At 42.9% G+C, this 19,032-nt stretch overlaps 1 protein-coding gene across 1 annotated transcript in view; it reads left to right on the forward strand.

Moving 5' to 3' along the window:
• Positions 1–19,032, forward strand: part of wu:fc17b08 (microtubule-associated protein futsch) — a 34,254-nt gene that overhangs the window by 6,867 nt on the left and 8,355 nt on the right. The window contains exons 3-6 of the mRNA XM_061227432.1: positions 349–428; positions 690–822; positions 928–1,212; positions 3,407–3,500. Of these exons, the coding sequence (XP_061083416.1) occupies positions 349–428; positions 690–822; positions 928–1,212; positions 3,407–3,500 (592 nt within the window). The remainder of the gene's footprint in view (positions 1–348; positions 429–689; positions 823–927; positions 1,213–3,406; positions 3,501–19,032) is intronic.

The raw sequence follows: 19,032 nt of genomic DNA on the forward strand, positions 1-19,032 counted from the left end.
TATTATATACACATGTTTTTAATGACAAAACTGATTATTTTGTGTGTATGTATATATATATATATATATATATATATATATATATATATATATTAATCTCCATTGCTCTCAATGTCTCAAACAGAAGCTCACATTTAAAGAGACTTTGCACCCAATGACAGCTTCTAGCAAGAAGTATGTTCAGCATAATTGGTCCTACAGATATTTGGGGTCAGGCAAATCCATGTTTTCTTTTTAATCAGGAAATTGTACAAATACTGCGTCCCTAATTTAAGCTTGTTACTGACTGTTTTGATAAGGTGTGTTTGGTAACCCCTGTAAAATGTTCTTTTTCTTCTGCTTGCACAGATAGTGAGCCTGAAGATGTCTCCGATTGGTCATTCAATAAACGTTGTCTTTTCTGCTGCTTGAGACGCCAGAAAGTCCAGGTAGTCTTTTTAAAATATAATGCCATTTACTGTTCAGAATACTCTGAAATAGCTTTGTTGGAATACTATAAGTATAACAAATATGGAAGTTGAGGCCAAGTATGTTTACTTTTGACAGCTGCTACAGTATTAATCATGGATAGTAAGGAATGCTCATCTTTCTTTGGCCAACATTGATGCAGACTTTAACCTCCATGGCAACAGCCCTCCCTTTTTTCGCAGGTCCAGAGATTTAATAATTTCCCGTTGCCTTTAATACAGGAACACTTACTTGGCTTCAACAGCCAAGGTTTGGAAGGAGGCGAGCAAAGTCTCTGCAGTCAGGAGCAATCCAAAATCAACAAGCTCGAGAAACAAGCGGAGGAGTTCCTCAATGCTGTCTTTTGCAGAAAAGGTGGGCCCGTGTCTCAGTTAAATGGTGAACCCAGTAAGGTTTGTCTTATGTTCAGTGTAGTGAAATGAGCTTGAATGGTTTTGTGTCATTCTTCCCGTGTCTCAGAGATCCCGAGCTTCTCCGACCCCCACATTCCTTTAGTGGCTCGGGAGATCATGCAGAGAATGATCCGGCAGTTTGCCTCTGAATATACCTCAAAAAGCAGCTCTTCTCAGGACTCCCTCCAGCCCAACGGCACCGAGGACCAAAACCTGCCCCAGGCTCCATCTGCGGGCCCCGTGCCCGCTGCCTCCGCACAGAACCCCGTTCTCAGCCAGCTGCTCATGGCCGACCAGGACTCCCCGCTGGACCTCACCATCAGGAAGCCTGAGGCCGAGCCCAGTGAGCAAGGTACGGCCCTACTGCTCTGTGACCCTAACCCCTAACCCCTAACCCCTAACCCCTAACCCCTAACCCCTAACCCCTAACCCCTAACCCCTACGCACGCACGCACACACGCACACACGCACACACGCACACACGCACACACACACACACACTCACACTCACTCACACTCACACACACACCTAACCACTACATCCACATACCCCCACACCCCCACACACACACACACACACACACACACACACACACACACACACACCTAACCCCTACACCCACGCACACACACACTCACTCACACCTGCTCCACTCTCATCTGCCCCAGACACACCTCACCCCCACACACATTCTTACCTCCACACTTACCTAACCCCCCTACACACCTAACCCTCTCACACACACACACACACACACACTCCTGCCCCACACGCACACCTAACCCCCACACACCTTCCCTGCACACACTCTCACCTTCTCCGCACACGCTGATACCAGGCATTTGCAAATGGAATTTCTATGAAGTACTGATGCCAATCTTTTTTTTTATAACAACGAGAAATGTCTCTTCTATATAAAATGTGAAAATGAATCTGTCTGTATATGGCACTATATTGCTACCTTCTTCACGTAGTGACGTCATCCCATAGGATAGTTCTGTACAAGATGATATTGTACATTGATTACGTAATGATCCTAACCACAAGGTCAAAGCAGCACTGGAGGGACTGAAGAGCAAAATATGAATGTTCGAGAGTGGCCCAGTCAAGGTCCGGATCTCAATCCCTCTACGAATCTGTGCCACTGCTTAAGAGTCATTTACATTTACATTTGGCAGGCGCTTTTATTCCAAGTGCATAGGTTCTTCCACAAGTTAAAGCAACACATCCATAGCTAGTAAAATACACATGAAGTGCTGTTGTAAACATACAGTCATCATAAGTGCAATTCTATTTTTTGGGGTTAGACAGGAGGGATAGGGATATCGGAAAGGGGGGGGGGGGGGGTAGTCATCCATCTACCCTGAAGGACCTGGAGTCAATGTGCCCAAGAGAATTGCAGTAAAAGGTCTTCTGCCAAGTATTAATATGTGCTGTTTTGTTACTTATGCAAGCAGCATTTTTCAGTTTTTGATTTTCTTAGCAATATCTGCTGACGAATAAATCATTTTGGCATTAGCATTTGATCATATGAGTTTTCAATGAAAATACAATATGTGTAAGTATTGTTTATGATCAAGAAACCTTTGGTTACTGTCATTGGGTCTGAGTATGTTGCAAGGTATGGTATATAGTGGGCCACTATCTGAAAGATTGTGCAGCCAGGAAGAGAATATTTGCATCTTTTTGTCAACACTAATATTGTGTTGACACTATGTGCCTAATATCCAACCTATCTAGATCGAAAGACATTCCTGAGAGTACTTCAAGTTTGATACCCCAAAAAAAGTCCTACGCAAGACTCTCCCGGAACGTCCACGTGTCTTCAAAATCAGCAATGTGCACCACATGCAGAAGTGAAGCTTGGAAATCTGGTCAAAACAGACAAACGGTGGTGAATTAAGGGAATCTTCGGTAGTGCCGTTCTTTTCATAAAAATTTTTTTTTCCATTTTTTTCTCTCCAAATCTGGTGGCCAATTATACCCTGATCCAATTAGTGCTCGCTGGGGATACACCCCCTTACGACCCCGACCCTGAGAGCAGCACACCTTCTCCAAGCCGTCTCGTCTCAATTGGACCGTTACTCCAGGCTGCTGTATGCGTCCCTCCCCTGGAGCAGCGAGCCGATTATGCCGCTCCATCGGCCTTTTGGCAGGACCGGGAACTGAACCCGGTGTGCAACTGCAACCGCAGGTCCGCTGCATCTTAGCCTGTTGCGGCACCACGGCACGCTCTTGGTGCATTGAGCTGATTACCATAAAGCGCCACAGCGGTGTAATGCCACCATTGCAGTTACAAACGCTCCACCGAGTACAACACGTGTTTTTCTTTTGTGCCGACACTGCTGTTTTTGTTGATGGCAAAAAAACGCCAATCTGGGCAGCCGTCTCAGAATTGTCCGTGCAGGAAGAGCCCTGTGAGCGGAGAAGGAAACGCTGTAACAATGACCCGTCCATCTGGACGTGAGCGCTGACCCTCCAGCTCGACCATCACAGTCAGACTGGTTCTGGAAGTGTCCTGAATGCCTTGCGTTTCCCCCTGCAGATGGTGTTCTGGACCTTTCCTTCAAGAAGAGTCGCGCCTCAGGCAGCCTCTCGCACAGAAACTCTCAGGCCTGCCCTGCAACGCCCATGAAGGGGTAAGTGGAGCCAACCCCCCCCTCCATCCAGCCTCCCCATTCCTGTGGAGCGCCCACTGCCTTCACCATGAGTACATTTTAGCCTCTTCTTAAATATTCAAAGTCTTATCAACATATTGCATTTTGTGCAATGTCTTTTCATGGTGTTATTTTCATCTAAGCAACCTTCAGGGTACTCATGTCAAACTTGAAAATCCAAGTCTAAAATGAACAAGTTCTTTAGCATTGTACAGGAATGGTTTGGACACATTCTAAGCCCCTTGCAAATTTATCAAGCCAGTCCTTTTCATTTCCGTCATATTGATCCAGTCTGTGTCTGCAATGGAGTAAAATGTTTTTAAGGACAGTCGTCAGTGATGATCTGATGATCAATGAGCATAGCTTTCCTTTTCTTATGTTCTACAGCAGTAGTAAACGTGTTATGGAAGAAAACTCAGCAGCTTTTCTTTTCTTTTTTGTATGTGGTAATTCTGTCATGCAGCAAAGCACATTTTGCATAGGTAGTGCATTTCTGAAAATGAGTTGCAAATGCCTTCTACACTCTTGTGCATTGGATGGTCAAAGAGCCTACACTCCCATGAATTTGTGTTTTACAATGTAGGGAACTTGTCAGTGCAGTTGTGTGTGAGGAACATGACTGGCCCTTCCTATTTGAGTTGAGACTGACATACATTTAAGTTTTTTTATTTTTTATAAGTAATTTAGAAAATGCCTTCATTCATTTTAATGGGCAGTTCATGTCTCATCTAGATCCAGCCCATTCTCCCATAAGGTGAGCTGTTTGTAGGCAGCAGCACGACTAAAGCATGTTTTCTATGATAAAGCAGTCCTTGAGTTCCCTGAACACAGACAGAAATGAGGAGAAAAGGGTGTTTGTGTTTTTGTCTGCTGTTTTGTGGACGTACTGGTCACATGGTCAACATTCCCTGTCATTGAACAATATTACATTTCATGTCTGTGGTTGTCATTATGGATGGTGGCAGCTGATTCAAAGCACTTTTTTCCTGTGCGGTAGCCATGTCTGTTAGAACGTAAGAATGCGTCATGAAAACTTTCAGTTTGTCGCTTATCACATTGAGTCTTTAACATGCAGAGGTATTTGCCCTGACAAAGCTGTTCCATACAGTGAAGAATGACCTTAAATTATTTCCAAATCTTTAGTATTGAAGCCCGTCGAACATTCCTGTTGTGTGTAGAGAAGGTCTCCCAGCATTTCATGCCAGAAACCTGTCGAGTAGGCCATTGTTCTCAGTGGTCAAGTCAGAGCCAAGTGTTAAACATTCGAGGGGATGGCCCACCCCTCGGTGAAGATTTGAACCTGGTGTGCGTTTTGCGCTTCTTAATTTCCTTTTGCATCTAAATGATCCCCCCCGTCACAAAAGAAAGCGCTTAGCCGACCGGTTTAACAAATGCTTTCTTGGTAAGAAGAGTGATGAGATTCAAATCCCCTGTCACCTCTGGCTTTCTGTCAAGCTGATGGAGCAAAAAGAGGTTTGACCATTTATGGAATGACTGTCTCACCGCAGGTGTTATGAATGATGAATGTATGAAGAATGTGTACTGTTGGCCTGCAGTGGGTTTATGCTTTGCAGCCTGGCACATTCTCACTGCAGCAGGTCATTTCACTATGAGACTGATGCATTCACTACGATGATCATTCTGAATGGTGTGTGTGTGTGTGTGTGTGTGTGTGTGTGTGTGTGTGTGTGTGTGTGTGTGTGTGTGTGTGTGCAAGCTCTAATTTTACGTTTAAATTATCCTGAACTATCACTTGGCATACTCTTTTATTGCTGTACTTGTTAAGTGGTAACGTCACAAGATAAAGGCTACTTGGACACTAAGCATTTCATAGGTTACAATTGTGATGCCGTTTTCTGAAATTTCATGCAATGCTTTGCTTTTCCACAATGTAGCGCATCCCCCTCTCCATGAGACTTTTCTTCATTTTCTCCTTTCCTATGGCTTAATTTCTTCATCCTGACCATTTGTGAGTTTTTTTTAATTTTTTTGTATTGGTTTTTTTTTTTTTTTTTGGTTTACTTTGACATCCATATAGTAAAAAAAAAAAAAAAAAAAAAAAAAAAAAAACAAGCAAATAAAAGTATTCCAAATGACTTGAATGCCTTTCATTTCTAAGTTACTTTCTAAACAATTCTGTTGAATTTTAAACGAGGAAAAGGAAAAGAGTGATGTTACCCGAGCAAGGTCTTTTAATAAAGGAGTGGCCACATCCTCCCCTCCCCACACCCAACCCATCCCTCCCTCTAAAGCCTGTGCAAGCTCTGCTTACACCCGTTTCCTTCCGTCCAATCAGGCGTGCCGCCACAGGAGCCGACCGCCGCCAGGGAGGGCTGCCGGATGGGATGAGGGAGAGATTGGGCCGCTCCGCCCCCCTTAAGCCTCCCCTAACTCGCTCACTGCAGATCGCTCAGGAGCTGCACGCGTCCCGCCTCAGCGACGCCGCGCGGCCCCTCCTGTCTGAGGACGGCTCCTGGAACCCCAAATTTGACGGCCTCTTGAAGCTCAAACCCGGCGGAGGGTCGAATGACGTGAAGGACCACCTCCCCCCTTTCCTGGAAAGTTCCGGCGCCTTCCGCAAGGGCTCCCCTCAGGCCAAGCCCCCGAAGGAGCCGGCGGTCCGGCTCTCGCCCCCCGTGGACCTGAAGATCCCCCAGGTGAGAGGCGTGGACCTGTCGGGGGCGTCGCACGAGGTCTACGGGTACGGGGCCCTGGCGGTCGGCCCGCACCTGGAGAACGCGCTCGGCAGGAAGGTGCGCTCCATCCTGCCCAAGCACGGCCGCAGGAGCTGCGTCCGGGCCGCCTTGGACCCCGGGCCGGACTTCTGGGGGCCCGCGGACCGGCCCGCCTCCGGGCACCGGTACGTGACCTCTGACCCCGACGACCCCAGCCTGAAGCAGCCGCGGAAGAAGAGGGGCCGGTACCGGCAGTACAACACCGACCTCCTGGAGGAGGCCATCGGCGTGGTGATGGGCGGGAAGATGAGCGTGTCCAAGGCCCAGACCGTGTACGGGATCCCCCACAGCACGCTGGAGTACAAGGTGAAGGAGCGCCTGGGGACCCTCAAACACCCTCCAAAGAAGAAGATGAAGCCCACACAGGCGGAAGAGCCAGACGCCACGGCCGAACCCCAAAACGAGCCCTCACCAGTCCCTGAACCCCAAACCGAGCCAGTCCCTGAACCACAAACCGAGCCAGTCCCTGAACCACAAACCGAGCCAGTCCCTCAATCCCGAACCGAGCCAGTCCCTCAATCCCAAACCGGGACCTCGCCCTTCCCTGAACCCCAAACCGAGCCAGTCCCTGAACCCCAAATCGAGACCTCATCCGTCACTGAATCCCAAACTGGGACCTCGCCCTTCCCTGAACCCCAAATCGAGACCTCTCCCGTCCCTGAACCCCAAGCAGGGACCTCATCTGTCCCCGAATTCCAGACCGTGCCCATCCCTGAACCTCAAACCTCTCCCACCCCTGAACCCAAAACCAAGGCCTCGCCCGTCCCTGCCGAGGATGATGGCGTGCAGGGGGCGAGCAATTCAAAAGATGAGTAAAAGGCGCAAAAAAAAAGAGAACGAACTAATCCTCCTTTGTGCCAATTTTAACTTTGCAGTATCTAGGGTGTGCACAAATGTAGGAATTGAAGATTTCTTTCCCCTCTCAGTGGCTTACAGTGGTTTCTTGGCACTGTATGTACATTTTTATATTGTAAAAACATGCATTTAAGCCATGCATTAAGTGGTACTACCACTGTTTTTATTTTTAAGCGAACCAGGCCCGCTCCTCACAGTGACCCCCCCCCTCACCTCCTTGCTCCCCCGAGATCAGTCTCCTGTCAGTCTGGACTTCATGTACTGTTGGTCACGGTTGGTCTGTGCTACAGGGGTGAACGCTTTCAAAGATCTAAAACCTTTACTAAAGTTGGACAGATGATTGTTCGGAAACCTAATATTTCCTCATCGACTTCAGTAACCTCTTTTTTCAATTGATTCTTCATTGTCGAGGATCCTGCGTCGGCCATGCCTGCATCCACACACAGCTAAGGAGTATGCAATTTCATTCAGGGATTGACATTTGTTTGTTATTTTCTTTCTTATCAGGACAGGCTTTATTTCCTGTTTGCACAGTCTGTTTCCCCCGCTGCCTGACCGCTCAGCAAAGACCTGGTTACCTCTACTCTCCCCGCTGCCTGACTGCTCAGCATAAACCTGGTTACCTCTACTCTGCTGCACGTGCAGCACTCTGCACTTAAGGTCTACCTGATATTTATTTACCCCCCCCCCCCTCATAGTCTCCCTTTAGTTGGAATGACGAGTGGATCGGATTCACGCAAATGCAGCCATGACGTGTCACAATCGTGCGTAAGAGCGGGGACATGAAGTTTAGAAGCTTGACTTAACAGCAGGTTCAATTTTGAAGAGCCACGCTTGGGAAAAGGGCGGTGGTGGATGTTCAACTTCAGAAATGGAACTACTGACGCAACTGAACATTTTCAATTCGGGGTAGCTGAGAGCTATCGCTGATTTTAAAAATAGATGTATATTATTATTATAATATGAATAATAATGCATTTTTATTATTCAGCAGACACTCAAATCTAGTGCGACTTCTAATGGAAATGGTGCTTTTTTTAAGGCGGATTAAAGGCCCAACTGATTTAGTAGGCAGAAAAGTAAAACTAAAAGTAAAACTACATTAGAGGGATTTACAGATATAAAATGTCTATAACTGTATTATAGTTACACTTCTTAAAGGAAAAATCAGTAACCATTAGTCACCATTAGGGAAAAAAAAAAAAATCAAAGGTTGCAGCTCTGATCCAAACACAAAAATGACTTCTCTAGAATACAGCCTGTATACCAGTAACTCAAGTTGACTAGTATCCTTGAATCCTATGGCACAGGTGAGGGTAGAGGCCCCCTTGTGAAGGTAATCCTGGGACTTCTACAGAACATATCCTGCCTTTGGTGTTTTGACAAAAAGCCTTTAATGCATTCTGTATGCTCTGTCAGGTATTTCTCACTGTTCTGCTGAGCCGGAGTTCTTATTGTGTAGCCTGCAGATTTCCTCCAGTGTTGTCTGTCCTGCTCTGGACTTCCATGACTCCATGTATAGCACTTACTTTAATCCCCTTTTTAATGCACTTGCTTTAGTATCGTCTAATCGTAAAGCCGTGACAAACGACTGAATTGACTGTCACTTTTAAGAACTGTTTATCAGAAAAGATTGCACTTACTCGTGCTACTTAAAATATTGCCCACAGACACTGTCCTGATTTACCTCTGTTTTACAATACTCTGCCTCCTGATACTCTGATTATACTAAATTATTTGTGTGCATTTCAGGTATTTCTACAATGCATTTGCAGTTGACAGCCATACAAAGATTTGACTGCAATTTTGTTCTGTTGTATTGAATTGCTATACACTCAGTGAGCACTTTATTATGTATTTATTGGACTTTTTAGACTGTTTGTTTTCTGCTGCTGTAGCCTATCCACTTAGCGGTTTAACGTGCACTGTGTTCAGAGATGCTCTTCTGCATTTGCGTTGCTCTCACCTTCTTGTCAGCTTCGACCAGTCTGGCCCATGCCCTCTGACCTCTGACCTCTGACGATATGTTTTTGTGGCAGCACTGCTGTTGGATGTTTTCGGTTTCTCATCATTCTCTGCAAACTCTAGAGATTGTTGCACGTGAAAATCCCAGGAGATCAGCAGTTCCACGGTCAAAGTCACTTGGATCACATTTCTTCCCCATTCTGGCATTTGGTCTGGACAACAGCTGAACCTCTTGACCACATCTGCATGCTTTCATGCATTTAGTTGCTGCCACATGATTGGCTGATGAAATATTTGCATGGACAAGTCGGTGTCCAGGTCTACCTAAGAAAGTTGTCACTGAGTGTATGTCCATCCGTGCCATGAAATGATTGGTTGACTGAGTTTATTAACGCAGTGATCATCCACTCTGCCCAGTGTAAAGGCTTTGGGTGGTCACCGGCAAAGCAAACCGAAACGTCCTAAACTCCCGTCCTGTGAGGATGGGTTCTTTCCCTGTCTTTGTTTAGCTAATTTACACTTTAAAAACCTTGGTCTATATTGTCTTGTGGTAAACATTAATCCCAACCGCAAACAGAAATAGGATATGCATGGGTCTTCATGCCCACTATTCAACCTTCTGTTCTTGTCAGTATGTTGTGTTTGTTTTGTTGTTGTTTTTTTTCTCTTCTCCCCTTGCGGTCCTTGGCAGCACTCCCTGTACGCGAGAATCACCTCCTGTCTTGATTGCTCTTACCAAATCTCAAGAATACCGTCTGGAATATCCCAGATGTGAGATTTCTCATTACCCATGAATGTAATGATGAAAGTCAATTCATCATTCTTGCACTTCTGCACGAGTGAAGCAAAGCTTTCCCTGAGTTTTACAGTTTTTTTTTTTTAAAGCGCTCTCAGAAATTGCTCAAATAGGCACCTATCTCAGGACACTGCAGGGGGGCAGTATGCGTTGGCTGGATAACGCAGATAAACTTCTTTCTTTTTTCTGAAAACAAACCTGGCATTGCATTTCTTATGTAAACCTGGCATTGCACAACCGAGTGTATACCTCATCTCAGAAAAGTGCTCCTTTCCGTGCCTACGTTCACATCCCACTGTCGGTCCTTTGAAGCACGGATGCGTGCAGTGGGAAATGTTTCTCACGAATGTCGGCTCACTTCATGCCTCGGGAGAGCGGGACCACGTCTGACCGACAGTTATCTCTGCCCTACTCATGTGGTGCATTCACATTACGCAAAGAACAAAAACTCCGCTTGGATTTTTCACACTAGGAGGTGAGATTTATTTAAAATGAAGACAAGAAAGCTGAAGGGATTTGTTTGTAGAAGTTTTCAGGGCCAATAAGTTTAAAGAATGTTATAGGACAGGTGCTAATTCATGACTATTTCCTAGAATCTTATCCTGTCTCAGGTTTTTAGTTGCTTATCTAAAAGCTGGTGTTTTGTTGCAGCCGTTTCAATGTAACACAAATTTAATTTCCAAATTCCCTTTGACATGAACGTCTGGACACCAAGCATAGATTGTTGATTTTTGCAGGTTCTTTTTGTGAATTGAACAGCTTTCCTACTTAAAGCAAACCCAGGTATTTTGAATGCAATTTAAGCCGTTCTAACAAGCTAGGAAATTAGCCATGTGACCATATGAAGTGGGCACATCAGGGATTTGCATGCGTGTGGGTGGATAATGTACAATTATAATCAAGGCCTGCCAACTGTGAAGACAGTGGAATGCAAGTTGTGTGCTATTGAATCTTTATTTCACACACTATGAAGTAAAGATTCAATAGCTCACAGTTTGCATTCCATATTCACATACATTTAAGCCTGACCAAAATATTCTTTCTATTTCTGTTTGACCACTCAAATCATGTACATTTGGGATTAAAGGCCGCATCTTGAAAATATCAGCCTCCTTTCAGCAAGGTTACTTGTACGTGTGTGTGAAATCAAAGGTAGAATGAACAATTTCCCCTGTTGCCCTTTACTCGGAAACAGTAATGTTTAAAGGCAAGGCACACCATATGCCATTGTGTTTGTAAGCAAAATATGCACAACAGCAGTTCAACAGCAGTTCAGTTTTCCCCCTTGGCATGGATTTGAGTGTGCAATGCCACTGCTGTTCTGATGTTGAATGTACGCCATTTTGTGATGGCAGCTTTTTCTTGTCCTGTCGTTTTATTCTTGCATGTTCAGTCACAAAATGGATGTATACTAAAAGTGCTATTGGCCCTTTTAAAATCATTTACCATTTACAATTCCCTATTTAAAAACAAGTTGTGATTTAGATGTCACTGTAAAGAATAAAACTATCAGGAAAAGTTAGGACAACTCCAAGAAACAAATTCTAGTTGTTTCCAAAATTAATAATTGGAAAATTGAAGGCAAAATTTCTGCCATGTTGATATCTTACATCTTGCATTTAAAGGCTGTGGAAAAGCTCCTGAGGTTTTTGCATGTCAGTGAGCTGTATTAATGCTAATTCATATACAAATGATTTGACCTTTTGCTATATAAAGAAGGGAATACCTTTATTCAGCTTGAATTTCGTCATGATGGGAGTATTGAGAATTTGGAAACAAGATCTGGTCAGCAAGATTCAGATAAAATCCAGTCCTTTTTGCTGAGGGCTATGTGTTGTGTGTTGCCATTGACAATCATTTTTCTGATGGTGTGCCTGTCCTTTCAATAGTGCTCAGTTTAGTTTTGTCCTTGGGGGCGGGGGAGCGGGGCTGATGTATTTAAGGCTAAATTCAGAATTGGACTCTTAATAATGATAGCATAGTGAAATTAAGCCTTTTCATTTCTTTCATATATATGCATCAATGGGATAGTCCAGATACATTCAGCTGATTAAATCACAGACCCGTTGTGGTGGTGAAAGGCATGAATTTGGTCGTGTGGATAAAAAAAAGAAAAGAAAACCGAGTAACATCGGTCCGGTTTACTGGTTTACCTTGCACCCCAAGGGCTGAAAGGACCCGGCTGGTTTATTCAGGAAGAGGCTGAACATTTGGTTTTAGGTTCTCAGGCTACCTCAGTTTTATTATCGGGAGATGAATGTTTTACAACGCTAGTCTCAGAAAGGGAGTGCATCAGTGTTCCTCAGAATGAGTGTGCTGATCTGACCCTGTCAGTCTTTATGTATTTTTTTATATGTATTTTTTTTTTCTTTCCTTCCCTTATTTTGGCCACGGACTGTTTTGATACAAAAGTTTTATTCAGGAGCCATGTTATTTGTGTCAGTGGTAAAAAGGAACTTGCTTTTACACTGCAAAAGTGTCCTGTGCTGTGGTCTGAGCTGGGGCCTGTGGAACTACAGTGCTTTGAGCTGTAAGCCTGTGTTTTAAAGGTAGACCTTTGGATATGAGAGAAATTAGTAGACACCAGAGAGGCTACTCTGATCAGAAACCCTGCCGTGAGCCGGCGCATTGTGTGCACCATCTTTATCTTACTTCTATGTTGTGCTCATTGTGTGCAGAAGTTCCTTCCAGGGCAGTGAGTTTAATTTACTCATTACTCATTATCATTGTGAATTGGGTAAAGGAAACTGGCTTGCTGGGAATGTGAAACTTGTACCAGAACAGAAAATGGTTAACTTTGTCAGTTGTGACAACGTTTGCCGATAATCTCTCATGAATGTGTGTTTTGGCCTCCACAACATACATGCTACAATATACGTAAAAACTGGAGGATATGGGCGGATGTGAGCATAAAACAAGGGGAGGGGAGTAAAGGTCCACACTTCAGTGGTGCTCTGTCTCACAGTGCTCCTTTGTCTAACTGGTGCCACCTGTTTGGCTGTTGTTCACAGCGGAGTCTTTGCCCCAATCCTGGTCTGAAGTAATACCCCAGAGTCTACCTTTAAAGATACCTGTGAATTTCAATGCGTTTGGCTGAGTGGGAATACTGTGGTTGATGGCGATTTTTGAAATGTCATGCACTCCTACAAGAAGTAATATTTCCAAGGTTTGTTGGCTAATGTTGTCATGTCAGGTTTGTTTAGGGGTCGTGGCGGGTTCATGAAGTATTCTGAGTTTTGGCGTATGTACTGATGGATGAACCGTTAAGTCTTTTTTTGAATCCATTTTTCTGTTTTTTTGGACGGCCACATGTTCACATTATCCTTCATTGTGGGTTCAGGTTCTCCCTGAATGAGCATTCATTTTGGTCTCAGGATGTTGGTATACAGTTCCACCTCAAATCTACCTTTGGATTCTGCCCAAAGAAACTGTACTAAACCAATTACACATTCAACCTCTTTCACTGCTTTATGAACAGCATAGATTGTATGGACACAAGGACGTGAAGGGAGCTCTTTGTAAACTGCCACGATGCTTACATAAGACTTCCTTTGTGCATTTTTTATTTATTTTGCAGGCCAGTGTTCAATTCAGGTATTGCAATAAAAAGGTTCCCATGTTTGGATTGCTATTATGCAAAGTGAACTGGAGCATTGGTTGGAAATATTTTGTTAGTTGGACGAAAAAAGGAATTGGCTCATCAACTCTCAACTTTAGCCTGCTATGAAATTATACAAAAAATGTTGACAGTTGCATTTATTATTTGCATTAAGTTTTTGCTCTGGCACAGAAGTGCCTTGTGTGTCTTTTGCAAAGAGTGCACTTTTCCTTAAAACTTGACAAACACAGCATACCTCAGACAAAGCATGGGGGTTTTTCCAAGCCTGAATTTACCAAATGCATCACCTCACCCCTGTCATTGTGGGTCAGCCTTTAGTTACTGTTTATTATTGAGTACAGTTTGTAGCAATGGCCATATTTTATTATTTATTTTATTTTTATTTACATTTTTCCCATTAAGCTATAACACTAGTTGCTTGACGGTACCTTGCCCATGTTATAGAGTACATTGCTTATCTGCCCTGTAGCACTTGGTCTGCTAAGGTTATTGGCTAAGGCTTCATTTTGTAGCGCAGCTATAAGCTGTGTCAGCAGTTGCCCTTTAGTTCTCTTGTCTGGTAGAGTTGCGTATTGTAATTTATTATTTAGCAGTATCACTGGACTTGTTGGTGAAGTGGCATTGAATGTAGAGTGCTAAACACTGAATTTACATCTGCTAATGTAAAAAAAAAAAATATATATATATATATATATAAATATACATTTGTACACACATGCGCACATACACACAGATGCATTATTAAATACTAATTTCCATACGTATCTAGTGGAAGGGATATAGTGGCATATAATTCTGGGAACAGAAATTGTGATGGTAGATCCTGCCGCCCACCCCAAACACCCACTCAATTCACTCCATCCTTTTCTGTGTTTAGTGTGACTTAAACTTAATGTTGTTTGGTTATTGGGTGGCAATGGAGGAAAGGCTATAACCTGAAGGCCAGCCGGTTTGATTAGTTGAGCACTGGAATTGTGCTGACAGCATATTTATGATGGTGAGGTGAAGTCTTGGGGCTGTTGTACAGTACAGTAAGGTTCAACAAGGCACTGCCAATTCCGTGTATCTCTTTCTGGTTAAGTAGTCAAACTTTGTTTACTTTTAGGAAAGTTTTAAATGACGCTGCTGTCATTTATTAAGATTAACTTTTGTATATTATAAATATATGTGAAATAACAGGAGACATTGGTATTTTTTGCATGCAGGCCAGTGTAGGAGTGGCGGTAAAAAACGATGTGTCCATTGTACCTGAAATTGGCCGCATTTCTTGGAAATTGATGAAAGCGGTTTTGTCTCGGTTTGTAGTTATGTGAGGAATTGACAACACTGAAGATTATGCAAGACCTAGTCCTATCACACAGACAAACTTAGACTTGAAATCCACAGTAGCCAGTCATTATGAAGAGACTTGCCTCAGATGTATAGCGACGGTACTGTTGTTTCTTAGTGTTGTTTCTTAAGTTTTATTCCCCTGATATAATGTAAATAACTATGCCTGAAAATATGTTCCTCACATTGGTCTATTATTGAATATTGGATATTATTCTGCTTGTTGGAAATTCCTTTTCTAGACATGGGATGGGGTGGGCGGGGATGGGGGAGATGGGGTAGTGGGGGAACTGCAGTCTCTACTGTTCGGGAAAGAAAGACCAATGACAGCCCTCAGGAACTATTTCCAGTGCTTTGGCCGTTCAGGAAATTGCTCAATAATCTGACGCTGAAGAGCAAAAGAGTGAAAGGGAAGCTGGTCTGGACGATGGTTTGCGTTTTCCCTCGCTTTTGTTCTCGCTTCAAGCCGGTTTCCGCAGAATAGTGAGATCGCTCAAAATGTTCACGTGGAGCGCTGAAGGAGGGGAAAACTTGGCTGCAGCCTGGCTTCCATACTCTGGAAACCACTCGGGGTAAATTCACATGTACATAGAGCACTCTTACCTTTGCTTTAGATTGAACCAGAGCATCTCGCAGGAATTCCGCTCTTTTGTCTTTTTATTTGTTCGAAGATAACAGTGAATGTCATTTTTTAAACTCCATTCAGGTAAATATTTCAGCCAAATCGTGTTTTTTAAGCTGCATTAAAACTCCAGCACATGGTGCCTCAGGTGCATAATCCAGTGGCGTTCTATTCCTTTACTAATGCTGAACAGATCACCTTGGGTCCTGCTCTCTGGGCATCTCCTGCCCTTTTTATGGGTCTCTGATTCGCAGGGAGGGTTAACTCTTTTTAAGACCATATGGATTGAATGAGAACCAGAATAATTGAAATTGTTGATTAGGCCTATATAATGGGAGACTTCTACTTGGTAGTTTGCTCTTTAACCACATGGCAATGTTGCGAGATTTTAGAGGATACATTCAGATTTGTCATTGTGCTCATGATGAGATTTGTTGGGTTTTTTTTCCACTGAGTGAATTACATCAGGCATTATGGGAGCTACAGTACCTCCCTATTCATGTTGTCCAAAAGCATGGACAGAAATTGCAACTAGATTAAATGTTTTTTTTATTTTCGTTTGTAAGATACTCTCCATCCTTAGCCTTATTTCCATAATATAGTTGTGGTGTAGTTTGCAATACGGGGGACAGAGAATGGATTTGTTTTATTATTGAAGGGTTATAATGGTGAATGTGCTCAGTGTTGACTGGTTCTTCACCTGGAGTCAGGTGAAGAATTCTAAGAAACCAGTTACCCAACCTCTAGTTCAGTCTGGATGCTCAGAAAGCAGGCACGCCCAAATGTTAATGGACCTCATTTCATACAGTTTACAGTGTCAGACACATTTGATTTAATCTTCTTGTACTGTTCTTACACGTTTTGTTATTGTACCGTTTGTTTATTCTAGGATGTGATCGATGTCCGTAGTGAAGCCCTGAATCAGAATACTTGCGTTTGTTTGATTGCACTACTTATTTTCCTTTTTTTCAAATGCAAAATATGGTCTACAACTGGACTAATAAAAATGAGTTTGCTCTTAATTTTTAAACAAATAATGTTTGTGGTCTTTTAATCTTTATTTTGCATTGATTGACAGGCACCGCTTATTAATCTTGTATTGGTGCATGAATAAGACCGATGGTTATGTTGTATTCCATTTTGTGGGAAAAAATGCCATGTTCCCAACATTTCTGCTGTAGCACTGTCTAAGGTAGTATTCACTGGATGATTGTTCAGAACCACTATTCTTCTAATAAATTTTGTTGTGAAAAAATTTTAAGTTCCTGTGTTTCTTTCCACGTTGCTCAGTTAAATATGGAGAAATTCTGAAATTCTGGTCATTCAAACATAAACAAAAAAATAGCCTAGTTGTTGGGGAGAACCCAAATGAAATGTTAATTAAAAAGATATAAATGGCACATTACATCATGATGTGTCATGAGCATCTGTTTCATCTTTGTTTCACTGCTTGGAATGTCATGGATTACTGGGAGATCTTTGTCGATTTGGCTATTTTGATGTCTAGTCCTCATATACAGTGGTGTGAAAGTGTTTGCCCCCTTCCTGATTTCTTTTTTTTTTTTGTATGTTTGTCACACTTAAATGTTTCAGATCATCAAACAAATTTAAATATTAGTCAAAGACAACACAAGTAAACACAAAATGCAGTTTTTAAATTAAGGTTTTTATTAAGGCAGAAAAAAAATCCAAACCTACATGGCCCTGTGTGAAAAAGTGATTGCCCCCTAAACCTAATAACTGGTTGGGCCACCTTTAGCAGCAACAACTGTAATCAAGCGTTTGCGATAACTTGCAATGAGTCTCTTACAGCGCTGTGGAGGAATTTTGGCCCACTCATCTTTGCAGAATTGTTGTAATTCAGCCACATTGGAGGGTTTTCGAGCATGAACCGCCTTTTTCAGGTCATGCCACAGCATCTCACTAGGATTGAGGTCAGGACTTCGACTAGGCCACTCCAAAGTCTTCATTTTGTTTTTCTTCAGCCATTCAGAGGTGGACTTGCTGGTGTGTTTTGGATCATTGTCCTGCTGCAGAACCCAAGTTTGTTTCAGCTTGAGGTCACGAACAGGATCTCACGAATCACGAATCTCCTTCAGGATTTTTTGGTAGACAGCAGAATTCATGGTTCTATTTATCACAGGAAGTCTTCCAGGTCCTGAAGCAGCAAAACAGCCCCAGACCATCACACTACCACCACCATATTTTACTGTTGGTATGATGTTCTTTTTCTGAAATGCGGTGTTACTTTTACGCCAGATGTAATGGGACACATACCTTCCAAAAAGTTCAACTTTTGTCTCGTCAGACCACAGAGTATTTTCCCAAAAGTCTTGGGGAACATCAAGATGTTTTCTGGCAAAATTGAGACAAGCCTTAATGTTCTTTTTGCTCAGCAGTGGTTTTCGTCTTGGAACTCTGCCATGCAGGCCATTTTTGCCCAGTCTCTTTCTTATGGTGGAGTCATGAACACTGACCTTAACTGAGGCAAGTGAGGCCTGCAGTTCTTTGGATGTTGTTGTGGGGTCTTTTGTGACCTCTTGGATGAGTCGTCGCTGCGCTCTTGGGGTAATTTTGGTCGGCCGGCCACTCCTGGGAAGGTTCACCACTGTTCCATGTTTTCGCCATTTGTGGATAATGGCTCTCACTGTGGTTCGCTGGAGTCCCAAAGCTTTAGAAATGGCTTTATATCCTTTTCCAGACTGATAGATCTCAATTACTTTCTTTCTCATTTGTTCCTGAATTTCTTTAGATCTCGGCATGATGTCTAGCTTTTGAGGATCATTTGGTCTATTTCACTTTGTCAGGCAGGTCCTATTTAAGTGATTTCTTGATTGAGAACAGGTGTGGCAGTAATCAGGCCTGGGTGTGGCTAGAGAAATTGAACTCAGGTTTGATAAATCACAGTTAAGTTATGTTTTAACAGTTTAACAATCACTTTTTCACACAGGGCCATGTAGGTTTGGATTTTTTTTCTCCCTTAATAATAAAAACCTTCATTTAAAAACTGCATTTTGTGTTTACTTGTGTTGTCTTTGACTAATATTTAAATTTGTTTGATGATCTGAAACATTTAAGTGTGACAAACATGCAAAAAAAAAAAAAAAAAAAAAAAAAGGAAATCAGGAAGGGGGCAAACACCACTAAATTAGTTATGCTTTGAGGACTGGTGTGGATTGATTCCCTTTCCCAAAGCCCGAATAGGAAGGCCTTTGCCTTGTGGCAAATCGGTCTGTAGACATGGGAATTACTTTAATCTTCATCAGCGCATTGCATTTTGTCACAATATTGTCACATTCCTTATATGAGGCATTTTGTAGGTTAATTGGGACCAAATATTTCCTTTTGGGGGCAAATCCCTTGTGGGGTGCATTTTTCCATGTTTTGTTGGAAAAAAAACGAAAAAAACACTTTAATCAACATGAAGTTTTCTTCTATGAGGGAAGTCCGTTTGTTGTCAATAATGGTACCCAGATATTTAAACCCCTCTACTCTTTCTATTCCATGGCCACTGCCTTCTAAAATATAATATCAAATAAAGTTATAAAGACTACAAAATGCAATTTGCCTCTGGTATTGCCTTCTCTTGGGTA

The sequence above is a fragment of the Conger conger genome, chromosome 18 (assembly GCF_963514075.1).
Source record: "Conger conger chromosome 18, fConCon1.1, whole genome shotgun sequence".
NCBI lineage: Eukaryota > Metazoa > Chordata > Actinopteri > Anguilliformes > Congridae > Conger > Conger conger.